General features: G+C 39.7%; 1 protein-coding gene across 1 annotated transcript in view; it reads right to left on the reverse strand.

Moving 5' to 3' along the window:
* Window positions 1–20,630, reverse strand: part of LOC139585481 (cohesin subunit SA-2-like) — a 57,909-nt gene that overhangs the window by 19,205 nt on the left and 18,074 nt on the right. Inside the window, exons 12-20 of the mRNA XM_071418261.1 lie at window positions 17,059–17,157; window positions 14,946–15,025; window positions 6,990–7,097; window positions 4,961–5,063; window positions 4,000–4,117; window positions 3,252–3,355; window positions 2,723–2,815; window positions 2,548–2,637; window positions 1,364–1,567 (exon numbers count right to left, since the gene is read on the reverse strand). Of these exons, the coding sequence (XP_071274362.1) occupies window positions 1,364–1,567; window positions 2,548–2,637; window positions 2,723–2,815; window positions 3,252–3,355; window positions 4,000–4,117; window positions 4,961–5,063; window positions 6,990–7,097; window positions 14,946–15,025; window positions 17,059–17,157 (999 nt within the window). The remainder of the gene's footprint in view (window positions 1–1,363; window positions 1,568–2,547; window positions 2,638–2,722; window positions 2,816–3,251; window positions 3,356–3,999; window positions 4,118–4,960; window positions 5,064–6,989; window positions 7,098–14,945; window positions 15,026–17,058; window positions 17,158–20,630) is intronic.

The following is a 20,630-nucleotide window of genomic DNA, read 5'->3' on the forward strand; positions in this document are numbered from 1 at the left end:
ATTTTGTACAAGGGAAAATCCCTGTCATTAATAAACCAATGGCAGCCTCCCTAGACTGCAGTATTGCTAACACAGAGCAAAAAGTAGCAATTAGTCTAACATGGTCCCTCACACAGTTGCTAAGGATCTCTGGAAAGCTAAGTGTTCACATGGCGCTGACCTTCCCTGCTTCCAGCTGCCAGATCACATTCAAAGATAGCTAAAAATATATTAAATACTTTCCCATAGATGCAATTGCTGTAGTTTCCACAAGTATACTATGTGATTCTGGGGACGAAATATACAACCAGGAATTAGAAGGGAGGAGTTCCAGAAGAAAATCTCTTTATTTAGATATAGATCACACTACGGAGGAGTCGAAGAATCCCTGGTCTTGCACTGATCTTGTTTCTCATAAGTACACATTCTCCCACATTGACATAGATCTCTATTTAAGACCAATAAAATTAATCCAATCTGAGGTTAGGGGATTTTTTGGCTTGACACATTTTGCAATATCCCTGTGTCCAATAAAAACTTGCCAGTGTTAACTCTCATACCATGGCATGACACCTGTTCATGACGGCACCGTTGATCAGATCAGCTGCAGGCTTCTGTTGTTCAGCTCAGCCAGCAAGCTATTCATATCCCACCAGCTGTTTCTGCTTTTTAGACCTAATAAAAAGCTTTGAGGGAGACTGCAGTCCTCTTTCAAGGGGGAAGTCATTATTTCCAAGACCCTCAAAGCTATACAATCTGCATTATACACTGCTGTTTGCTCAGATTTTTTCCCTACATCCAAAGTGACAGCCCAAAGGGCATCCTATGTACAGTCAAATATAGAGAACTACAGAACTGTACCTTTTTGGGAAGAGCCTCGTCACCTGTAGATCAGCAGCACTTAGTAGCTGATTTTGCACATAGTATCTTTGGCACAGTACTGGAGTAACTACAAAGCAATTTCTTAGGTCCAGAATATCTGGTGTAGCAATTTTGTTCCTCACAAGTACACATTCTCCCACACTGGCGCAGATCAACAAAATAATTCTGAGGTTAGGGGACCTTTTGGCTTAACACATTTTACAACATCAGCATCCAATAAAAGCCTGCCAGAAGACATACAATGCCCCGTTGGTGGCATGGATTACCTTGTTCATTATTTTTCCAGCTCTATTCCTGCCAAAATATACTGCCAAAATATATCTGCTTCATTAAAATGTGAAGAACCATTCTTTTCAGAGGTGCAAACTCATCTTTTAGAGTTCTGCTTTCTTCAAGCAGAAATGGCAGACAAAGAATAGTTCCATAACCCCTTTAATTTTCTTTGTCTTCCTTTTTTTTCCTAGGAAAACAGTCTGCTTACCCCTCAAATAGCCACACTCACCTTTTGCCAGAAGCAATCTAGTAGCTGGTTAAGCTGTTTCATCAACTCATCTATCATTTGAGTTCGAGCACAATCCACCTGGCTATAGATGGCAATTTCCTCACGGCAGAGGATATAATAAGTCCTGGAGGAAGCCTCCAGGACAGACATGTCGGAGTGTTTGGCCACAATGTCTTTTATCTCTCTCAGCAAAGCATCCAAATGCTGCAGGTGATAAAAGGGGCATTTATAGGTAAATTGTACAAAAATCCTCTTAGGCTTTAAATCATTTCACTAGGCCCATATATCTCTATGGGTCACATAAACAAGATGAAACAAATGCCACTCTAAGCAGAAGAGGAGTAGAACTAAACAACACAACTTTTATTTTCTGTGTTTATAGCTCTCTTTCATCATTATGTCTCTGGATCTTCCTAAAGAATGAAGCAACTGCTTTAAGTTCTACTTTAGCAATACATGGCTAGCATTACATAGGGAATAAATGCCTTTCCAAAGGACAGGTCTGTCTTTAAACAGTAGAAACTGTCTCCATCAGCAATGGAGAATGTTTTGGATCATGTCAGCAACAGGGTTCTTCACTCTTAGTGGGAAGAGGTAATTTGTGCTGACTTGCTCTCTTCCAGTTCAAGTTTTGGGCTGAAATTAACCTCAGAGTGTTTGCCTAACACTGCCCCCCTGTAAACACCCCTGTTTAAGAATATGCTAAGCTATTTCGAGGATTTCATCTATCCGTTTCTGACCATCCCTTTCCCATCAGCAGATATATTATCTCCATTCTTATCTTTCACTCACTGTCATTCCCCAGCAGCTGGGAGTCAGCCTTCATGGAGAATGAAACCTATTCTGCAGTAAACTCCTGGGAGACACCAACTTAAGATACATGGCATAATCCACCCTCCCTCCAGCCAGGAATGAAAAACCCAGGGCTGGGTCTACCAGACAAAACCACAAATCGTTATCCACCAAGGCATGACCCAGCGTATCAGAACTGACAAGCACTAAGGCTTTTTTTGCAGCTCCAAATCAAAAAGTTAAGCCTGAATAAGAGCACTTTTCTTAAGGTATGAGACCATTTCATTGTATTTCAACAATTTTCTACTTGTTCCAAATCCTGTTAAACTCCCCACATTGTCACACAAATTTAGAACTTTCCACGTGAACTGATTATCCTAAATCCTATTTACCTTCTCTAGATGTCCCGTACTGTAAACATCTAAATCATAATACTGAGGAATCTGCAGAAGATTTGCCACTTTTTGTGCATCTGTTGAATACTGCAGAGAAAAAACAGGATATAAGTACATTACAGGAATTTTCATGAAATATTTAACATGCATTCATAGAGCAGCTGTTAGTTACCTTTGCCAAGAGCTGAGGAAGCACCATAATAAAGTGCTCAGTAATTTTGGTACAATCTTCCAATTGGATTTTCTTCTCTTTTACTGACAAAATCTGCAGATAAAGAACTTGGTTGCAATTATAAAATCTCTGGGATTGAGTGGAATCTTACATATAACCCAAGCTTAACTTATATTGCATTGTCTCAAGCATATCAACCTAAGATAGAGACACTTTTCCATGAACAAAACTAGATGCTTTTTTTGTTGATCTTAAATTAGATGCAAATTGCTGAACAGCTGTATGTCATGGATAAAATGCTCATCATTTGTCAATAACATGCTTTGAGTGGCTCTTCTCTAATGCTCATCTCCTTCAACATCCACTTCTAATAAAATCTAGAGGTGAAAAGACACTGCAAAACTTCAGGAAAAATAAGCTATTTTATTTCCTAAGATACATCTGCAACTAGGAACAAGCTGTCTGGCAAAGTTCATAAGGCAAAGATAATGTGATGACAGGACAATAAATAAGACTAAGATGCACTGACTTTTTTGGCTGCACCTCTGCCCACTGGAGGATGACCTTCAGCTGCTTCTCTGACTGTTGCGAGGATGATTTCAATGAGAGCGCTTTCCTGAGCATCGCTCAGTGCTGGAAGTAAATCAGTCTCAGCATCACACAAAAGAAAAGTGAAGATGCAACAACAATTGATGTAAAGCCTACTCATTTACCTGAGGAACTGTGGAAGGACACTAAAGAATGCAGTGTTGCTAAATAAACAGCTAAAAAGTGTTTGACTTCACTTGAAGGAAGTTATTTTCTACATTTAGTGAGTACCATTAATCCCTTAACAGCTTAACTTTTTGGGGCAGTTGGGCTTGCAAAAACACAGGCAGTTTATGTTAGTGAACTCAATACCTTACTCATTTTCTTTCGAGGAAGGAGTAAAAGCCTGACAATAACTGCATTTCAATCTATTAATACTTTTAGATTCTACAGTTTTGGACAAACAAAGCGAACACTACATAAGCATCATGGCTTAATTACACAAGTATTTACTGGACAGGTTCTAAACTAACATTACATAAATACAGAATACTGAATAAAACATGTATGTTGATATAAATATTACACTAGCAGTGCATTGAGTTGCATCTGCTTTGTGGCACTTGGGGACAACAATCTGGGACCAAATGGTACTGCAATATGAAATGATCCTAAACTAGCTAAGGCAAGGTTCAAAAAATAGCATGGGGAGATTCATTCAGACAAAACTAAATTCTTTGCTTACCCACCTTCTCCAGCTTCTTCAGCATTTTTTAATAGAAGAGTGGTCATGCACTCCCAGTCCTTCAGGAATTTGCCTGCCCAGTCCCACAAGCTGTCTACTAGGTATGCAACATGTTTGTGTAGCTAGGGATTAAAAACACAAGCTTGTAGAAGCAAACACATCACTAAAAGAAATACAGCTTCATATGTTCCTCTCCCTCTGTCCAATGACAAAGCTGTGTCATTCACATATATATTCAAATGCAGTATTCCAACATATTTATTTCCAGGCCAATCAACATTTAAACACCATGTCTTCAACCTGATACAAAGCAGGAAAGTGGGGTGAAAAATCAGGAAAAGTAGGCAAAGAAATGTAATTTTCCCTTTTAATACAAATTTAAATTTAAATTAAATTAAAATTGAATAATCTCTGAAACTAGTTTCTGTATTCTTTTATATTGCTGACTGTAACAGCCAAAAATGCAGTCACAGGACTAGAAACAAGTCGTCCATCCAATTCTTTGCAGAAAGATTCAAAACTGCTGTGCCTGAGACACTTTTGCCAGATAGAGATCTGCATCCCTGCAAAAGCCAAACCGTGAACTGCTTATCAGCACTTAAGCTCATAAAACTCTCATGAAACTACAGTCTTTGGTCAGCATGGAGCCATGGTACATCAACCCACATCTGCCTCCAGAAAGACATGGACACATACCAAAAAACCTTCACTTGGCGGCATTAGTCTTTCTGGTTGTTTCCAGAAACTGCCTCAGCACTGATTCTCTCCATTAGCACACTTGTAAATTAGGTTTAATACAACAGAACAGAAATGGCTTCATTAAAAACTTAACCTAGAGAGTAAAAACATTTCTAACACCACACATTTAAGAGCTCACCAACAGAAATTGCTTTCAAAAGCAAGAAGATAATTGATTTAACATGCAACACTGGATTTAAAAGGCTTACTGTACGGGCAGTTCTCACCTCACTCTCCAGGAAAAAGTGTATTAATCTTTTCAACTGGTCAGTGCTCGCCCCAAACTTTCCTCCTTTGGGCTGAACTTTATCTCCCCCATGACTAAGCAGCCTGCCAAAAGAAAAGCAAGTCAGTCCAGTTCTGCCACATTCTCCTTACACTCATTTACCAATGTAACACTAATTCTGACAAGATCACAAGGACTTATTTCTCTCAAGTGTCTACTTATTGACCCCAAATCTCACTAGACTTTTTTTTAAGATGAAAGGAAAAAAGTTTGTTTTCCATTGAAAAGAGAGATATGCTATCCCTGTGGATGCAAGGACTATTTCTGACAGTTTCACCAGCACCCTGCCACCCTTCTGGATGATGGATGCAGATTCCATAAACTGACCATACAACCATGTGGGCATTTGCTCATGCTTGAAAAGAGGCTTGCTCTAGGCCAAATTTAAAACATTAAAACACAGCAGAGATATTACCACAGAGCCACTATTCACATCAAAGTGCATCTTGGAACTGCAGCTTCTTAAGGAAAGCACAGTATCTTGTAATTATAAGAGGCAATTAACGTCATAAGTACAGTGGAAACTCTGCTCTTCCTCTTCTGTCTGAAGTATGAACCACAGTATGACACTTCCATTTCCCCCTTTATCCAAAATGATTCTGACTACTACCCACAAAAAGTGCTAATCTCAAGATAAATACAGGAAGGCCATCCCTGCAGATTAATGTAAGGCCCAAACAGCTTGGATTTAAGAGCTGGACCACACTACTAAATGTCAGCAAAAGCTTGGGAATTCAGGAAGAGTTTCTGCTGGCATAATTTATGCCAGCTAAGTAACCTTAGTTAAAATATGCAGACATGGAAGAGATTTTGTGCAAACTGAGAAGAAGGGGCAGCAGGGGTGGAAAGCATAAGCATTTATACTAAAACTTAGCAGTATAACCAGGGAATGGAGGGTGTCACTAACATCTCTTATTACAGCAAAACAAACATTCTATACTGGAAAAAGTGCTGGAGAGAGGCAAACAAGAACAAGGAGGAGATTTACAGGGTCAAGGTGTCCATACGGCACTGGCAAGCTGGGTAGAAAAAGTGAAGTTACCAGGGCAATAACTTTGGTAGCAAAATACAGCAGAGTTCTGAGAGAAGAAACATCTAATTTATGAGAGCATATTAGGACCAACACAAACAACTAAGTCGAGCAGGTGTAATAGCAGATTCATCAAAACAGAAATTTCTCTTCATTTGTCTTTCTGTTGGACTTAGCTCCACAAATTCCAGACTGACAACATCTCAGTTAGACAGGAAAAGACAACTAGGAAGAGATTCTGTATGCGTGGAAACACAATTATTATTTCTGAATGTTCCCCCACAAAATCCTTGCCTAAATATTTTTATTTTCATTTCTTTTTGTAAGTCAAGATTATTTCTCTCAGTGGTAAAGACAGAATATTTGTCTCTTCCCTTTTTAGCATGCCAACTCCATACAACTTCATGCAACCATTGTTATAAGAAGCCCATTTATAAGAGTTACTCCTGGGGAAGATAAACCCTGTATTTCATTAACCTGACAGGAAACTGGGAGGGCTTTTTAATCTGCTGCATCTCTCATTATTCAAAGCCTTTACAATGTATAAGGCAACTTCCAAAGGGAGAACAGGAGGCCATTTTTGTGATTAATCATCAAACTATGAAAATCCAGCAGATGCCAGGTGACAGATTAGCTTATAAGAAGCAAAGCAATAGGAAAGTAAAGAGAAAGAGGGCATGTTCTCAACATAGCATGGCACTTGTGGATCATTTAGTTTCCTATTCCCTGTGTTAGTCTTGCAACTTTTCTCACATCTATTGTTTCAGGGCTGTGCAGGAAAACATGCAATTACCCCCAGACAGCATTTCTCTTCTGATTACCAGAAGAAAGGTGGCACATACTTTCATCAGAAAAATTAATGTGTAATATCCCCCTTTAAAAAATCCACCTTAATTCCAAAACAAATGAGACTATGCAAGAAGTAGGCAGGCAGAGATACCTTTTATAAAGGAATTCCCCAGCTGCTACTGCAAGCGGCCGGTGAGTGGTATAAACAAACTGGTATAACATTTCACAGTCTTCAGCTGATAACACATCCCCACAGTTCCTAGGCAAAAATAACAACGGAAGTTATAGGCCAGGTTTATCTGCAAAGAATAGCATGAATGCTATGTCCAGCTTTTACTAGGCTTGATTCTCCATAACCGTGCAACTTGTTTACACAGCTATGTGTAAATTTTTGTAGGGCATTTCTAAAAATGCTCTCAAACAAAATTGGCAGCGTTCTTTTACTCACTGTGTAGAGAAACAGAGGTTTGTGTAAGCCATGACAAATCAGGCCCACCGCACGGACACGAATGTTAATTTAAAGTATAATGACAGTTGATCAGTGATCTCGGTAAAAAGAGTAATAGTAATAAAACAGGAAAATCATGCATTTACTCTATGCTTAGATGTTCATCATAGAAGATAATAAACAATTAGAAACCTTCATTCTGTAGTACAAATTATTCTTAAGTCATTTATTCCAGTATTTTAAAACCTATATTCTATTACACTAGAATCCCACAAAAAAAGAAATCAAAACACATTCTTGATGGCACACTTATGGCTGTGACCTCTCTACACAAACACATTCAAAGTCATGACTTTTTTCATTCAGCTACACATCTTGAGAACACCACATGCCAACTACTACACCTAAAACACTCTCTGAGAGGTAGAAATGGTATTCATATCAAATATTTACAAAAAAGAAACTGACGCATCAAGGTTGAAAAACCCAATGAAGAGGTACCAGAGCAGTGAAGTCCAAAGCCAGGATTACAGTTTCCAAATACCTGCTTCTTACTGCCACAACAATGTCACTGGACTAGGCTACTTCAGAGAATGGAAGAGCAACATATGAGATCCTGACACTTACTAGACTCAGCTGAGAGGAAAGAGTTTTTATTGATCACTGCATTCAATCCTCGAGTAGTAACATCTTAAAACCATCTACACCTCTGGTCCAACATCCTCTCTACAACTGAGGATTCATGCTGTTCTCCAGCTAAGGGTGATGTCTACAAAAAATCAGCAGTCCTTCCTATGCTTGCTCATTTGTCTCCAACCCATTGCATCCTTTAGCATCCTCACAAGTCACAAAGCCCCAGAAATTTCCTCCAACCTGACTGAAAAAGAAGTGAGCTCACACTAGGTGAGATTATCACTGGAGCATCCATTAAAAGGTCTTTAAATGAAAGTGCTAATGGTATGTCTCCAAAAGTGATGAATCAGTCTCACCGGATAATGTGAAATAAAAGCTGCCTCACACACTTAAGGCAGGTTTTGGTGGACTCTTTAAACATGCAATTACCTTGAGAATATATTTGCAGTAATAGAACATATAGGAAGTGTAAAGGAATACATCTCAAGAAATCACCATAAAGAGAAATATTTATGTCACTCATTTAACTATCTACAGAACTGAGAAAGTAGAGTAAAAATGTGCTTATTGATGTTAAACAGTAAAAAAATGAAAGAAGTAATATGGTTTTATGGTGCATTAGAGCACATGAATAAGCAGTGGTGTGTCCTGTGAAGCCATGAATGATCAAATTTATTAAACTTATACAAGTTTAACAAGTGAGAGTAAAACAAAGAATGACAACAAAGAGCACTTACAGGAATAAAAAAACATTATATAATAAATATTAAAAGGCCATGGGGAATTTACAGAAAAAAATAACAGTCTGACAATGTTTCTTTCATTCTTTTGAATGTCAATCTATTATTGAGTTCTTTTAAAGTACTAGTTTCCATGAACATGTCTTTGTCATTTTTTCTCTCTATATATATATTTTTCAAAACCAGTGGACAGCTGGGAATATAAGAAATTTCACAAACATAAGGTGATCTGAACTGAACCAATACAGAATCATAGAGCACTGAGGATGGTCAGCACCTTTGCAGATCATCTGCTCCAATCCCCTGCTCACAAGAGGATCAGCTACAGCAGGTTGATGTGTCCAATCCATGAAGTCAAAGACTCTACAACATCTCTGGCAATGTGTTCCAGTATTGGATCACTCCCACGGTGAAAAACCTTTTTCTTGTGCTTAAATTAAATTAAACATGCCAGTCAAGTGCACACATTTTTTTATATTTAATTTTTTTCTTCTTTGTATTTCAGGTTTTCTCTCTTTAGCACATTTATAGATATAATGAATGCAATACCTGAATGTTTATATTTTAAAAGAGTTCCTTGACTAAATTGTTAAGATAGCTTGAAGACCGAAGCAATATCTATCTCTCTGGATAGAACTTAAGGACTCTTCCTTTCCAGTACTAATGAAACTGCTTTTCCATAGGTATTTTCTATCCTTAGAAAAGAATCCTGGTGGACACCAAGTTGAACCTGAGCCACCAATGTTCTCTTGCTGAAATGAAAGTGAATGGTATCCCAATCTGCATTAAGTGTTACCAGCAGGTTTGGGGAGGTGATCCTTCCCCTCTACACAGCACTGGTAAAGCCACATGTGCAGTGTCCAGGGCTGGGCTCCCCAGTACAAGAGACAAACTGGGGAGAGACCAAGAAAGGGTCACAGAGATGATCTGGGAATCATCTTTCCTGGGACTGGAGCATCTCTCCTTTGAGGAAAGGTCAAAGGAGCAGGGACTGTTCAGCCTGGAGGAAAAAAGGTTCAGGGGGATCTTAGCAATGTGTGTAAGTACCTGGTGGTGGGAGTAAGAAGACAGAGACAGGCTTCTGCTGCTGGTACCCAGGATCAGAAGCAACAGGCACAAACAGAAACTAAGGAGGCTCCTTCTGAACATTGGGAAACATGATTTTACTGTGAGGGTGGCAGAGAACTGGCACAGGCTGCCAAGGGATGCTGTGGAGTCTCCATTGCTGGAGGTACTCAAAAGCCATATAGATGCAGTCCTGGGCAATGCACTCTACGTGGCTCTTCTTGAGTAGGGGATTGGATCAGACAATCCTTCTAACTTCAGCCATTCTGTGATTTCCAAAATCCCAACCTCCCCATTTTTAACTTTGTCTTCTAAGAGGTTGGGAATTTATCCATTCCATTAATCTAGTGCAGTATTATTTCCTCCCTCCTTGAGACATAAGTAGGTGAGATGCTGCTCCAGCTACAAAGGAAGCACCCCCAAACAGCAGAGAAGCAAAGGAAGGGAGAAGAATCCATTTCCTTTGCAACACAAGCTGACAGACACTCCTGACACCACTTGAGCACCTGATCTTCTGCTTTTTCCTCTCTTGAGTGCGAGGGAATACCTGTGTGCCCTACTACTATTACTGTTCAACCACTACTCTCTCACCATGATGAGGTTTAGGCTTATAACTCCCTCTGAAATGAGTGCTCAGGCATTTTACCTTCCTCTGCAAGCAGCAGCACTTGACTACACCTGCTACCACCAGCACTAACACTACCACACTGAACTGTGCCTTTCTTTTTTACATCCATCAGGCAATCATCAACCACACAAAGAATACTTCAAATACAGCAGTAATACTGCTGCAAATTTACAGCCCTCAGCATGCCAAGCAACAGATAAAGGTTAAGCCAGAAGTGCCTGCCAGTGTTTAGGTGCCTAAAAATAAACAGGCATGGCCTTCCACATACCAATCTCATGACATACCACTTTCTCTGCACTTCAGTGTGAACATGTCCCAGTCTTCATGTCCCAGAGGAAACTGGGACATTCTAGAGGGAGATCACAGACCCATTTTGTTCCACATATGGCACCAGTTGAAAGATATCTTGCTTTTTGTTTCACTTGGTTGCATGCAAGAGGTATGACTGCTGGAGTGGCTTGACTTGGTCTGTTCTGTTGCTCATACCAAGGATAATCATCAAAATCACAAGAGTAAATAAAAACACACCTGACACACTTTACAGAGTTTTACTCTAGCCATTGTTTTTAGTGGCTGTGCAGGGCAAGATATGGTACACATTATTGTGATGACAATCCAAGCATCTCATTCAAAAAAGAATCTGGTCACTTCGCATTTAAAATTAAGTCAAGTTAAACATCCAACTCTGCAGATGCATTGTAAAAGTAGTATATGTGCACAGAGCACTATCAACCAAAAAAAAAAGTATGTTAAAAGTATTCTAATGTCTGCAATAAAAATTTTGAATACAAAAATCATGTACTACTAAACTGTTCTGCAATTTCACTCTCACTCCTCTGCTCTCATTGCAGGTTATTTCAAGACACACTTTGGTGATCAGCAAAATGACAATATGGTTGCCACTAAAATGTAACAATAGTCCTCTCCCACCCACTGTACAATGGGATCAGCATGTTGCAATACACTGTGATTATGCTGTGGCAGACTGATGTGTTTTGAGTTTCAAATTCAGTTTAATTTCTAATTACGTTTAACTAAAGTAAATCAAAGTCATTTTCCCCTGGGCTATTTACATATTCAAGCTAATTGTAGATTTATGCCCCCACCCACACCACCTGTAACCTTTCCCCATACATCTACTGCAGTTACCTTATTACTTTTGCTGCTCTTTTCCAAAATCCCTCTACGCTTTTAGGTAGTTAAGCACACAAAAATTAACAGAATTGTCTAGCAGTAGGCACACTGAACTAATTTGCCTCCTAAAAGGCAATGCTTTTTTTACCTTGGTCTCTCATTGTCACTGATGCTTCTCTGTCTTTATTTTCTTCCTAGTTCTATTCCCTGTCAGATCCTTTGCAACATTAATGCTAACAATTATGCATAATTCAGTACCATTAATAATTTCTATTATGCTAAACCTCATAGGCTCATTTCTGTTCCAGGATCACATCATGCTGTGTAAAAACAGAAATCTACTAGCCCAAAGACTGGCATTCAATTGAGACAACATGCAACAAACAAGAAGGAAAAAAAATCTCAGCTCATAGAGATACACAAGAAGAAAATACAAATATGGATTTGAAAAAAACTAAGTATATGCATAGTAGGAGAAATGGAGAAATCTGAATCAGCACTGGGGCTTTTTTTTAATAATATAACACATATAAGTGAATTGAAAAGATCAGTTTTTTCACTGCCTCTCTAGCTATCAAGAGAGAGAATGTAAAGGCACAGCAGCTTTATGGGACAGTAGGACACAGAGTAGCCAGTGTATATTCCACAGAATTGGAATGCAGCGATGGTTGAGAGATGCTCAAACCTGTTACTACCATACATGGAGCACAGCTTTCCTGCCACTGTAAAACATCACAAAAATGGTCAATTAGCAGCAAGGTCCTGCTGCTATGCTGACCCAAAAGACAACTATGGAAGTCAGTCAAAGAAAGTTACTGACATAAGGTATTTTTCCCAAGAAAAATTATCCAACTGAGTAATTGGAAGAAAAAAAGCTATTACTGGATGACTCATCTCATGACATAACAAAATATTTATTCCAAGATTAGAGACATGTTCTGAAGGTCTGTACCTCATCAATGAAGACTATTTTTTTTTAATTAATGATTCCTGATCAAATAGAGAGAATTCGGATAGAGGTTCTTTCCAGAAGCTTTAAAAATAACTTTCAGAAACGTGATCTGAAAGACCTCTCTCATCTCACTAAAAACACAAGTTGTGGGCCACTTGAATTCAGTTGCCAAATTTTCAGATGACAAAAATTAGTCATTCAAAGCGAAGCCAAGACAGCATGGCAAAAGTGGCAAAAATTTTATTCCACCAATGCATACACTAGTCATGCCATTTATACAAGCTGTCATTTATTACTTTATCATCCCCTTTGAGGCAGGGGAGTTGCTGTCCCCAACTCAATTTCATGCTTTACTGCATGTATCAAGCAGCACTACTGCTCAAAAACCAGACACACTTTTTGTGTGTGTCTGGACACACACAAAAGCTTTGAGCTATGAGACACACCTATTTGAGACACATTAGCCCTGCAGGTTTTTGTTTCTGCAGTGCCAGCATCAAGTCCTTTCTGCCACCATTGTAGGTATTAAAGCATCAGCTTTTCTTTCCCCTGCTAGAAAAGGATCTTGATGCAGGCTCTTATTAAGAAGCCTGTACATGTGACTGGCTATATTGTCTGCATTCTCCTCACACAGAGTTATAGACTGGTCAGCACTACTCTTATCAAAGAGAAGAGCTGTTGTTGAATTTGCTTATTGAGTCTCCAACGCACACTTTCACCACTCCAATAATTATGCCAAATCAGCAGGGCTCAGACCAACTGGGGGGTACAGTGGAAGAAAGCAGGATGGCTATGCAACAGAAGAGCAAAAAGAAAGAAAAGAATGTATTTGCTAGGTCTCTACATAGATTAATTAAAAACAATTTCATAATGTATTAATTTTACTTATGAAAATTGCATCTTATGATGGAAAAATATTCAGAAAACTTTAGATGACATTTATTCACACTGGAAACCATATTTAAGCAAAATTCAGATAAAAATTGCTTCAGGGAAAAAGAAACATTGATCAAACTTTTATAGCTGCAGCTTGCATTAATGAGAACATGATCCCTTATAATAAAGCCAGAGATGATAAACAGCTGCAGTGCCAATATAGCTCTTGTTAATTCAGACACAGAACAAGTGCAGCCCTAACTGGTGTATGGAATCTTTGTACTTCAACAATGGTGAGCTGCTCCTCTTAGCACAGGGACATGTTATCCATGGACACTGCATTGTGCTTTGTTCCAATAGCTAGGCACCACAGGGAACCAAGGGATGTAGAAATGGACATTGTGAACACAGGAACAATATAACCCTGGCTACTACCAGTGAGGTCCAAACAATGGCACTACCTTCAGAAGAGGGTGCAGGGCTCACAGCATCATATGCTGTTCTGCTGTGCCTATTGAAGGAGCCCTGGAAAAATGCCATTCAAACCAGTGGAATGTGAAGTGAGACAGGAGACAATAAAGCAGCACCTCAATATACAAACATACTTGAAATTTAAAGTAAATGTCTACAGCACCACATTAGTTGGACCACTAAGGTCTACATGCTCCTCTAGCAATGACTAATACTTCTGGCTTAAATAGAGAAGCAAATCCCACGAGGCTATTGGATAATGTCTCATGCTGTACATGGAAATAAGCATCTACATCACCAAAATTCAACTTACACTCTCAGACAGAGGAGACACTGAGTCCTAACATCTCAACTGTATTATCAATGGAATGCAGTGAAGTTCTTATTCCCATTTTGCTTTGAGAAAGAGGGACAGAAAATTTATTCTACACATATTTTGCAAATAAAGATATTCCTAAAATAAACATGCTGCTCAAGGATGTATCAGAAAAAGATTTATATACTTCTGTAATATTAAGTGTAATTCTTCCTCACACTTCCAGCTTGCCTACCAAAGCTATGGCTGGCAGGTAAATTTCCCAAGAAAACAACTCTTCTGCTAGTCTTCCACCTCAGCAAAATCACACACTTGATCATTTCCTGTCAGTCTGCTATGGGCTCAAAGGCTACCAGATTCTCTGCCCTGGAGCCAAGAATCTGAAAGACCAAATTCTATCAACAGCCTCAAAGCTCAAAGCTTCCTGCATCAGGTGCAGAGACAGGGAAGAAGGCAGAGTTCTCCAAGCTTCTGGTCAAGACCTGGCAATCCTGGGACAGAAGGTGGAGTAGGGACCCCATCTTCAGTGGGAACTTCCCCAAGACTGTCAAATGCTCTTTTTGAGAAAAACCAATATTAAAAAAAGGTGGGATTTCCTTTCAGAGGGAAACAAAGATATAAAAATGTAGTTTTCAGACTGAATCTCAGCACAAGGGTTTTCTTAACACTGGCATTTCCCACAGAAAGAAAATGTCATGTCTTGAGCAGCTTTAACTGTAACTCATATCCTGCCAGAAGCAACTGTTTCCCAACAAGTAAGTGATTACAGGAAGATTCATCAGGTTTGTACCTGGATCTTGTTGCCATTAAAACAATACAGTAAATTAAAAAAGAAATTATTTACTGTGACATAAGCATCAAGAGTTTCATGGCTTGAACTGCTACTTCATGGTCCTTGTCCAGAGGCATGGACACAATTCGATCCTAATGGATGTAAAATGACAATAAAAAGATGTAACATGGTTTGTTCTCAATAACATGTAATTTTGCTACAGCTAGATCATCTACACTAGTACAGCAGAGATTTATTTTTATTTCAGCAGCTATTTCCTAAGAGACATAAGGCAACTTGATTACTACCAAGTAGTTCCCCAGCCCCTGAAAATTAACAGCATGTTAATTTTTTAACTGAATTAATCATGCAGTAATATGATATTTTTTATACATGTAATGTATGCGTTCACAAGAAATTAACTACACACTACAAATTAAAAGTGACTGACAACTTGTTTCTAAGATGTTACTACTGGCACTTCAGTATGTTAAATGAAGGTAAGCCTCAAATTACAAGCATTATCTAATCAGTTTCTCCCACTAACAGTAAAGTGCCTGCACCTACACATTACAGAAGTCTGTGCCTTGCTGAAAAGACAGTTAAAGTCATAAAGATACCGCATGGCATAGCAGCAATATTGCTGACCTCCAGAATTCACAATATTTTAACTTACTACACATGCAAACAACTCAAAAAACTGAAAAACTTCCCATCCCATGAAACCAGGAACTTGCACACCTCAGAGTGGCTACATCTTTAAGATATATTACACCTTTAGACTTGCTTGATCTGGAACTATTTTAGTTTCCCTATTTAACACATGGCTTCTAAATCTCTACATTCATTTTCCTTTGCACCTTCCTTTTTCTCACAATCCAGTTGGAAGGTATGTAAATCCACAAATCCTGAGCCTGAACACTCAAGGGTAACAGAGGGAGCATGTGTAACTCCTGTTTGCAGGAAATGGATTGATGGTTATATGATTACACTCCCCATCACTGAGAAAGCATGCTTTAAACTTTGAAACTGGTATTTTGTGCGTAGCTGTTCAGATTTCTTTTGTTTAGAGTTGGTTTTGGGTGGGGGTTTTTTGACTGGGGGATGGAGTTAGCAATAATCCATTTATTCTGCATCCTCCACAAAGGGAGATCGTAGCACAAACTGCCCGGAGCTATTTCATCACTCTTTATTGAATACAAATCCTGCATTTGGTTACAGAGCTTACAGCAGTCAGAAAGATAAGGGACTACCACATAATCATTTAAAACAGGGGTCAATCTTAGATAGCTGAGTTTAATTCTGAATAATTTATTACTAAGATACCAATATTAAGCCATTTCATGTTCTTTGAGGATATGTGATAAGCATTTTTCACTAGCAGCAACTGCTTTGACACATAGGCAAGCCCTGCACCTTTTGCAAAAACACCATGGGTTTGCTACCACATGCAGGCATTGATTTGTCCTGACATTGAATCATGTCCTGATTCACAGGGACTGAGATATCTATCACATCATCTTGAGCTTTCCTACTCAAATACTGAGAAGGTGCAACCCTGCTAGGGTGAGCAGCTGACAAAATTCTTAGCAAGGCCAGGGTTAAAAAAAATTAAAGGGCTTACTTCTTAAAATGAGTGGGGATATCGGAATATGACAAAGGCAGAGTACAGGGTCAGTGAAGCCACAAAACAAGCACTCAAAACTACAGTGTATCACCTGATTTGTTCAGAAAAGAGATAAGGAATCCTTCTTCAAGATTCATACTGACATGGTAGATCAAGAGAGAGCCATTCCCACACCAGTGTGATACATGGACAGCCAGTCCACTATCTACAAGGTTAACCCATTATCAGGGACAGCAAAAAGAGGATCTTTAGCATAGGAAATTCTTTGTCATCTGCCAAAGATCCTGTAAAAAAACGTGAGCCAATCTGGTGGAGATAACTGACCACAGCCATGCTAACACCATTTTGTGTGAACTAAAGTGAAATGGAAGAGTTCATAGAAACAGAGGAAACATCCCTGCAAAACTCCTTCATCTATTCAATCAACAAGGCTGTTTCTGCAGGAGTCTAAGCTCCTCTCAGTCAAGAGAGTGGGGAGATCAGCTCTGATCAAAACATCAGGCCCTGTGTATACACCCAACCTAGACTTAAAAAATCAGCAAACAGTAATTTATTTACCTTGAACCTGTTAGTAAAGAGATCCATCCTGGAAACAAGTTCTTTTCTGCTATAAATTCCCTGCAGCCCCAGAAGACACTTCAACCGCACTTCAGCTTGCTGTAAGACAAAGAGAAATTGGCTAACAGTAAAATACATGTATCTTTGTAAGTCACTATCAGCATTTACATCATGTAAATAAGAGCTCTTTGTGGGTGCCTACAGCAGACTATCCAAATGCTGCCTCATCTTCTTTATCAGTGACATCAGTACCAGTTTGTTTGTGTGTACACATGCTCATCTCTCTCTCTCACACACACAGAGGAAGCCTGCAGTGAGCCAAACTCAAAGGTAACATCAAAGTTTGTGTATGGCTCCCTAAGAGTCAAAGAAACTCTCACAGACCACTGTTAGTAAAAGCAACAGAATACAAAAGATACAGGGATTGTGCTATTCATCTGTTAAAGATACAAAGACAGGAGTATGGATGGCCTACTTAGTACAACCAGCACTCTCCCATACATCAGACTTTGCTTGCTTCTTGTCATCAGCTGACTGGGACAATTGCTAAACACAGACAAGGAGTCCAAGAAATTACAGATTTCTCTAGATTCCCAGAGGAAGAGGTACAACTTAGAAATGCACTGTGGATTCTTATAGAGCTAAGCACCATGCCTTCTCCCTATTTCTGTTTTACACTAGAACATGGTATTTTAAGTATTGTAGGGAAAAGGCTGCTTTGAATTCAGTCTAATTAGTTAATTTAGGCAAAATACATTTATCCATACAAGGTGTTATTTCATCCCATTAGTACTTTTGCTATGCTGCTTCATAGATGCCTCAAAAAGAAATCTTTTCCTTAGCCAGCTTTTCAATTAGCTCATGCACATTGTTACAACATTCAAAGGACAAAGCTTTAAATAGAACTAGGAAAGTGATTTTGATGATCCAACATAGAAAAATCACGTGTTCTGTAAATTTATAATGCTAAGCATATCAGCAGAGATACTAAGATGAACTGCAGGCTTTGAATCAGTCTCTTCATACTTCTTTCTTAATTCATCTTGCTAACAATAGTAGTAAGAATAAACATGGAAATCCAAGAAAGGAGACCACCTACACAAAGGCTATCCATTGCTCCAAGTTCCTGTTCACCTGCTTAGATGGAAAGCCAAGGATGATACCCAGTGGCAGGCTTTGACTAACAGCTCTGTTTAAGACAGCTTTTTGCTAGAAATATAAAATGAAAGGTCAACAGGTAACAATATACACTGTTCTGTAATCTGCCCATGACACACAAGCAGTACTTATTCTGTATTATATTTTAAAGTCTCTGAGGAAGAGACTGTTGCCTGCACCTGCTGCTTCCTACTGCCACAGAACTCCCTCACAGACAGTCTCAAGGTGGCACCCATCACTGCACACTGGCACAAACTCAGCTCAGCCAAGGTACTGCAAAACTGACTTGGTTCTTTGGTTCTCTTGGTTCTTTCAGTTGCCCTTGGTTCTCTGTCACAACACTCTGCTTGTGAAAAGGGACTGAATTTGTTTGTGGGGAAAGGGACAACAGTGTGCACCGGTTTGCTGAATGCTTGTACAGCCCCTGGCACACACCTGGAAATGTGATTTGTCAGTCAGGTAGAGTCAAGTGTAGGCCTGCAGACATAAAGTGTAACATGTTAAAGTGTTAAAAGGTACCACTTCCCTTCTGAGGTTTCTACCCCAAATGTACAATTAAAGTGTACCACCTCCCTTCTGAGGTTTCTACCCAAAAGCTCTCGGTCACAACCCCACACATGTATGTTCCTTTAAGTGCTGAGAAAATTAACTCTAGTAAATAGAAACATATAACTACTTCTATGACTACTTCTGTTATTTTTTCCTAAGTTTTCATCTGCATTTTCCTTGCTTCTCCTTCTCAATCACCTCCCATTTTTTAAATTCAACATTCCCCATAGTTTTGGAAGGATGTGAAGTAATTTGAATGATCAAGAATATCTCACTATCTTCAGGTTCTTTCAACAACAGCATCAGCAAACACGAACACCCAGCCACTTACCACCCTCATCAGAACTACCACTCTAATCTTGACAAAAAATATGCCTGTTTGGTCCTGCAAAGCTTGACAGAGTGAAGGGGAATTATGTAAGCACATTTTCAGGATACTCTGAACACATACACTGTGCCTCAGCTGTATCATAGCACATTTTGATCCTGACCTGATGACAGAAAACATCAGTAAAGTGGTGGGCAGCTCTAGTGACCTCAGAGAGCTCTGCACAGGCTCCAGCACTGCTTGAACACATTCAGTTATGAGATTTCAGCCCCACCACTATCACAGAGATGGGGCCAGTCAATAAACCTTACAAATACAGGCTGGGACCTGGATGGTTTGATAGGACTGCTGAGTCAACACTTCCCAGACTATGAACTGGGAAGGTCTACTTCTGAGTTACTCCTGGACAGCAAAGACAACTGTCATTTGAGGCAAAACAATTTTAAAAACTGCTCTCCCTCCCCAGCCTTCCCAAAAAATCCATGACAGTATATAAAAAACACTGCTGCCCCTGCTGGTGCTCTCGTTTTGAAATCAGGCAATTTGACAGTGGCTGCAAATCACAAAGCACAGCCAGGACTGCAGCCACCAGTAGTGGCACACTACCAGGTCTCAACTAAATGTAGATATGGAAGACACTTCATTTTATCTCACTCTGCTTGCCTTCAGATTAAAAAAGCCTTAGAAAAAAACATTGCATTGCCTTCAGATTAAAAAAGCCTTAGAAAAAAAACAACTATTTCCAGTTTCCAGTAAATAGCACCAGGTGAGCTGTGTGTATTAATTAGAGACACCAGCTGTTAATCTTCACTGCAGAGTACCGCAAATGAAGACACATCATCTTCAAAAAACAAAACTTTTTCTTTTGAGAATTCTCCAGATAAAAAGATATTGTGATCAGATGAAACGTACGCAGGAACAAACGACAGTTCCCGATGTATTTGTCGCCCCAAAACCCCAAACGCCACCTTCAGAGGGAGGGCGCATGCCGGGAAGCGGGAGCCTCGCGCGCCCCCTGCTGGCCCCGTGGCAGAGTGCAACCTGCTCCGCACAGCACAAACATCGCCCGCAGCCGACACAAACAAACCCCAAGGGTTTCAGCATCCACACAGGAGCTACGGGCGCCTTCAAAGGCGGCCTGCAGAAGTACAGCGTGTCGGTTTAGCTAATTAGCCGTTCCCGATAAACATTCCTATCACCCTGAAGTCTCTCATGCTTTTTCGAAGCAAGAGAAAAGGCGTACTTTGACAGAAGCACAGAACAGTCAGGTTGGAAGGGACCACAATGGGGCACCTGATCCATCTTGTTGGTTCATCTGGTCCAACCTCCCTGCTCAAGCAGGGTCATCCCAGCACAGGATTGTGTCCAGACAGTTCTGAACATCTCCACTGAGATGCCCACAACCTCTCTGGGCAATCTCCTCTAGGGAACAGTCACCCCAAACGGTAAAGAAGTTCTTCCTCATGCTCCAGTGCAAATTCCTGGGTATCAGTTTTTGCCCACTGCCTCTTGTTCTACTGCTTGGTATTTTGGACTT

Source organism: Agelaius tricolor, unplaced genomic scaffold (genome assembly GCF_023055355.1).
Source record: "Agelaius tricolor isolate 1412-34295 unplaced genomic scaffold, bAgeTri1.0.p SCAF_79, whole genome shotgun sequence".
Taxonomy (NCBI): domain Eukaryota; kingdom Metazoa; phylum Chordata; class Aves; order Passeriformes; family Icteridae; genus Agelaius; species Agelaius tricolor.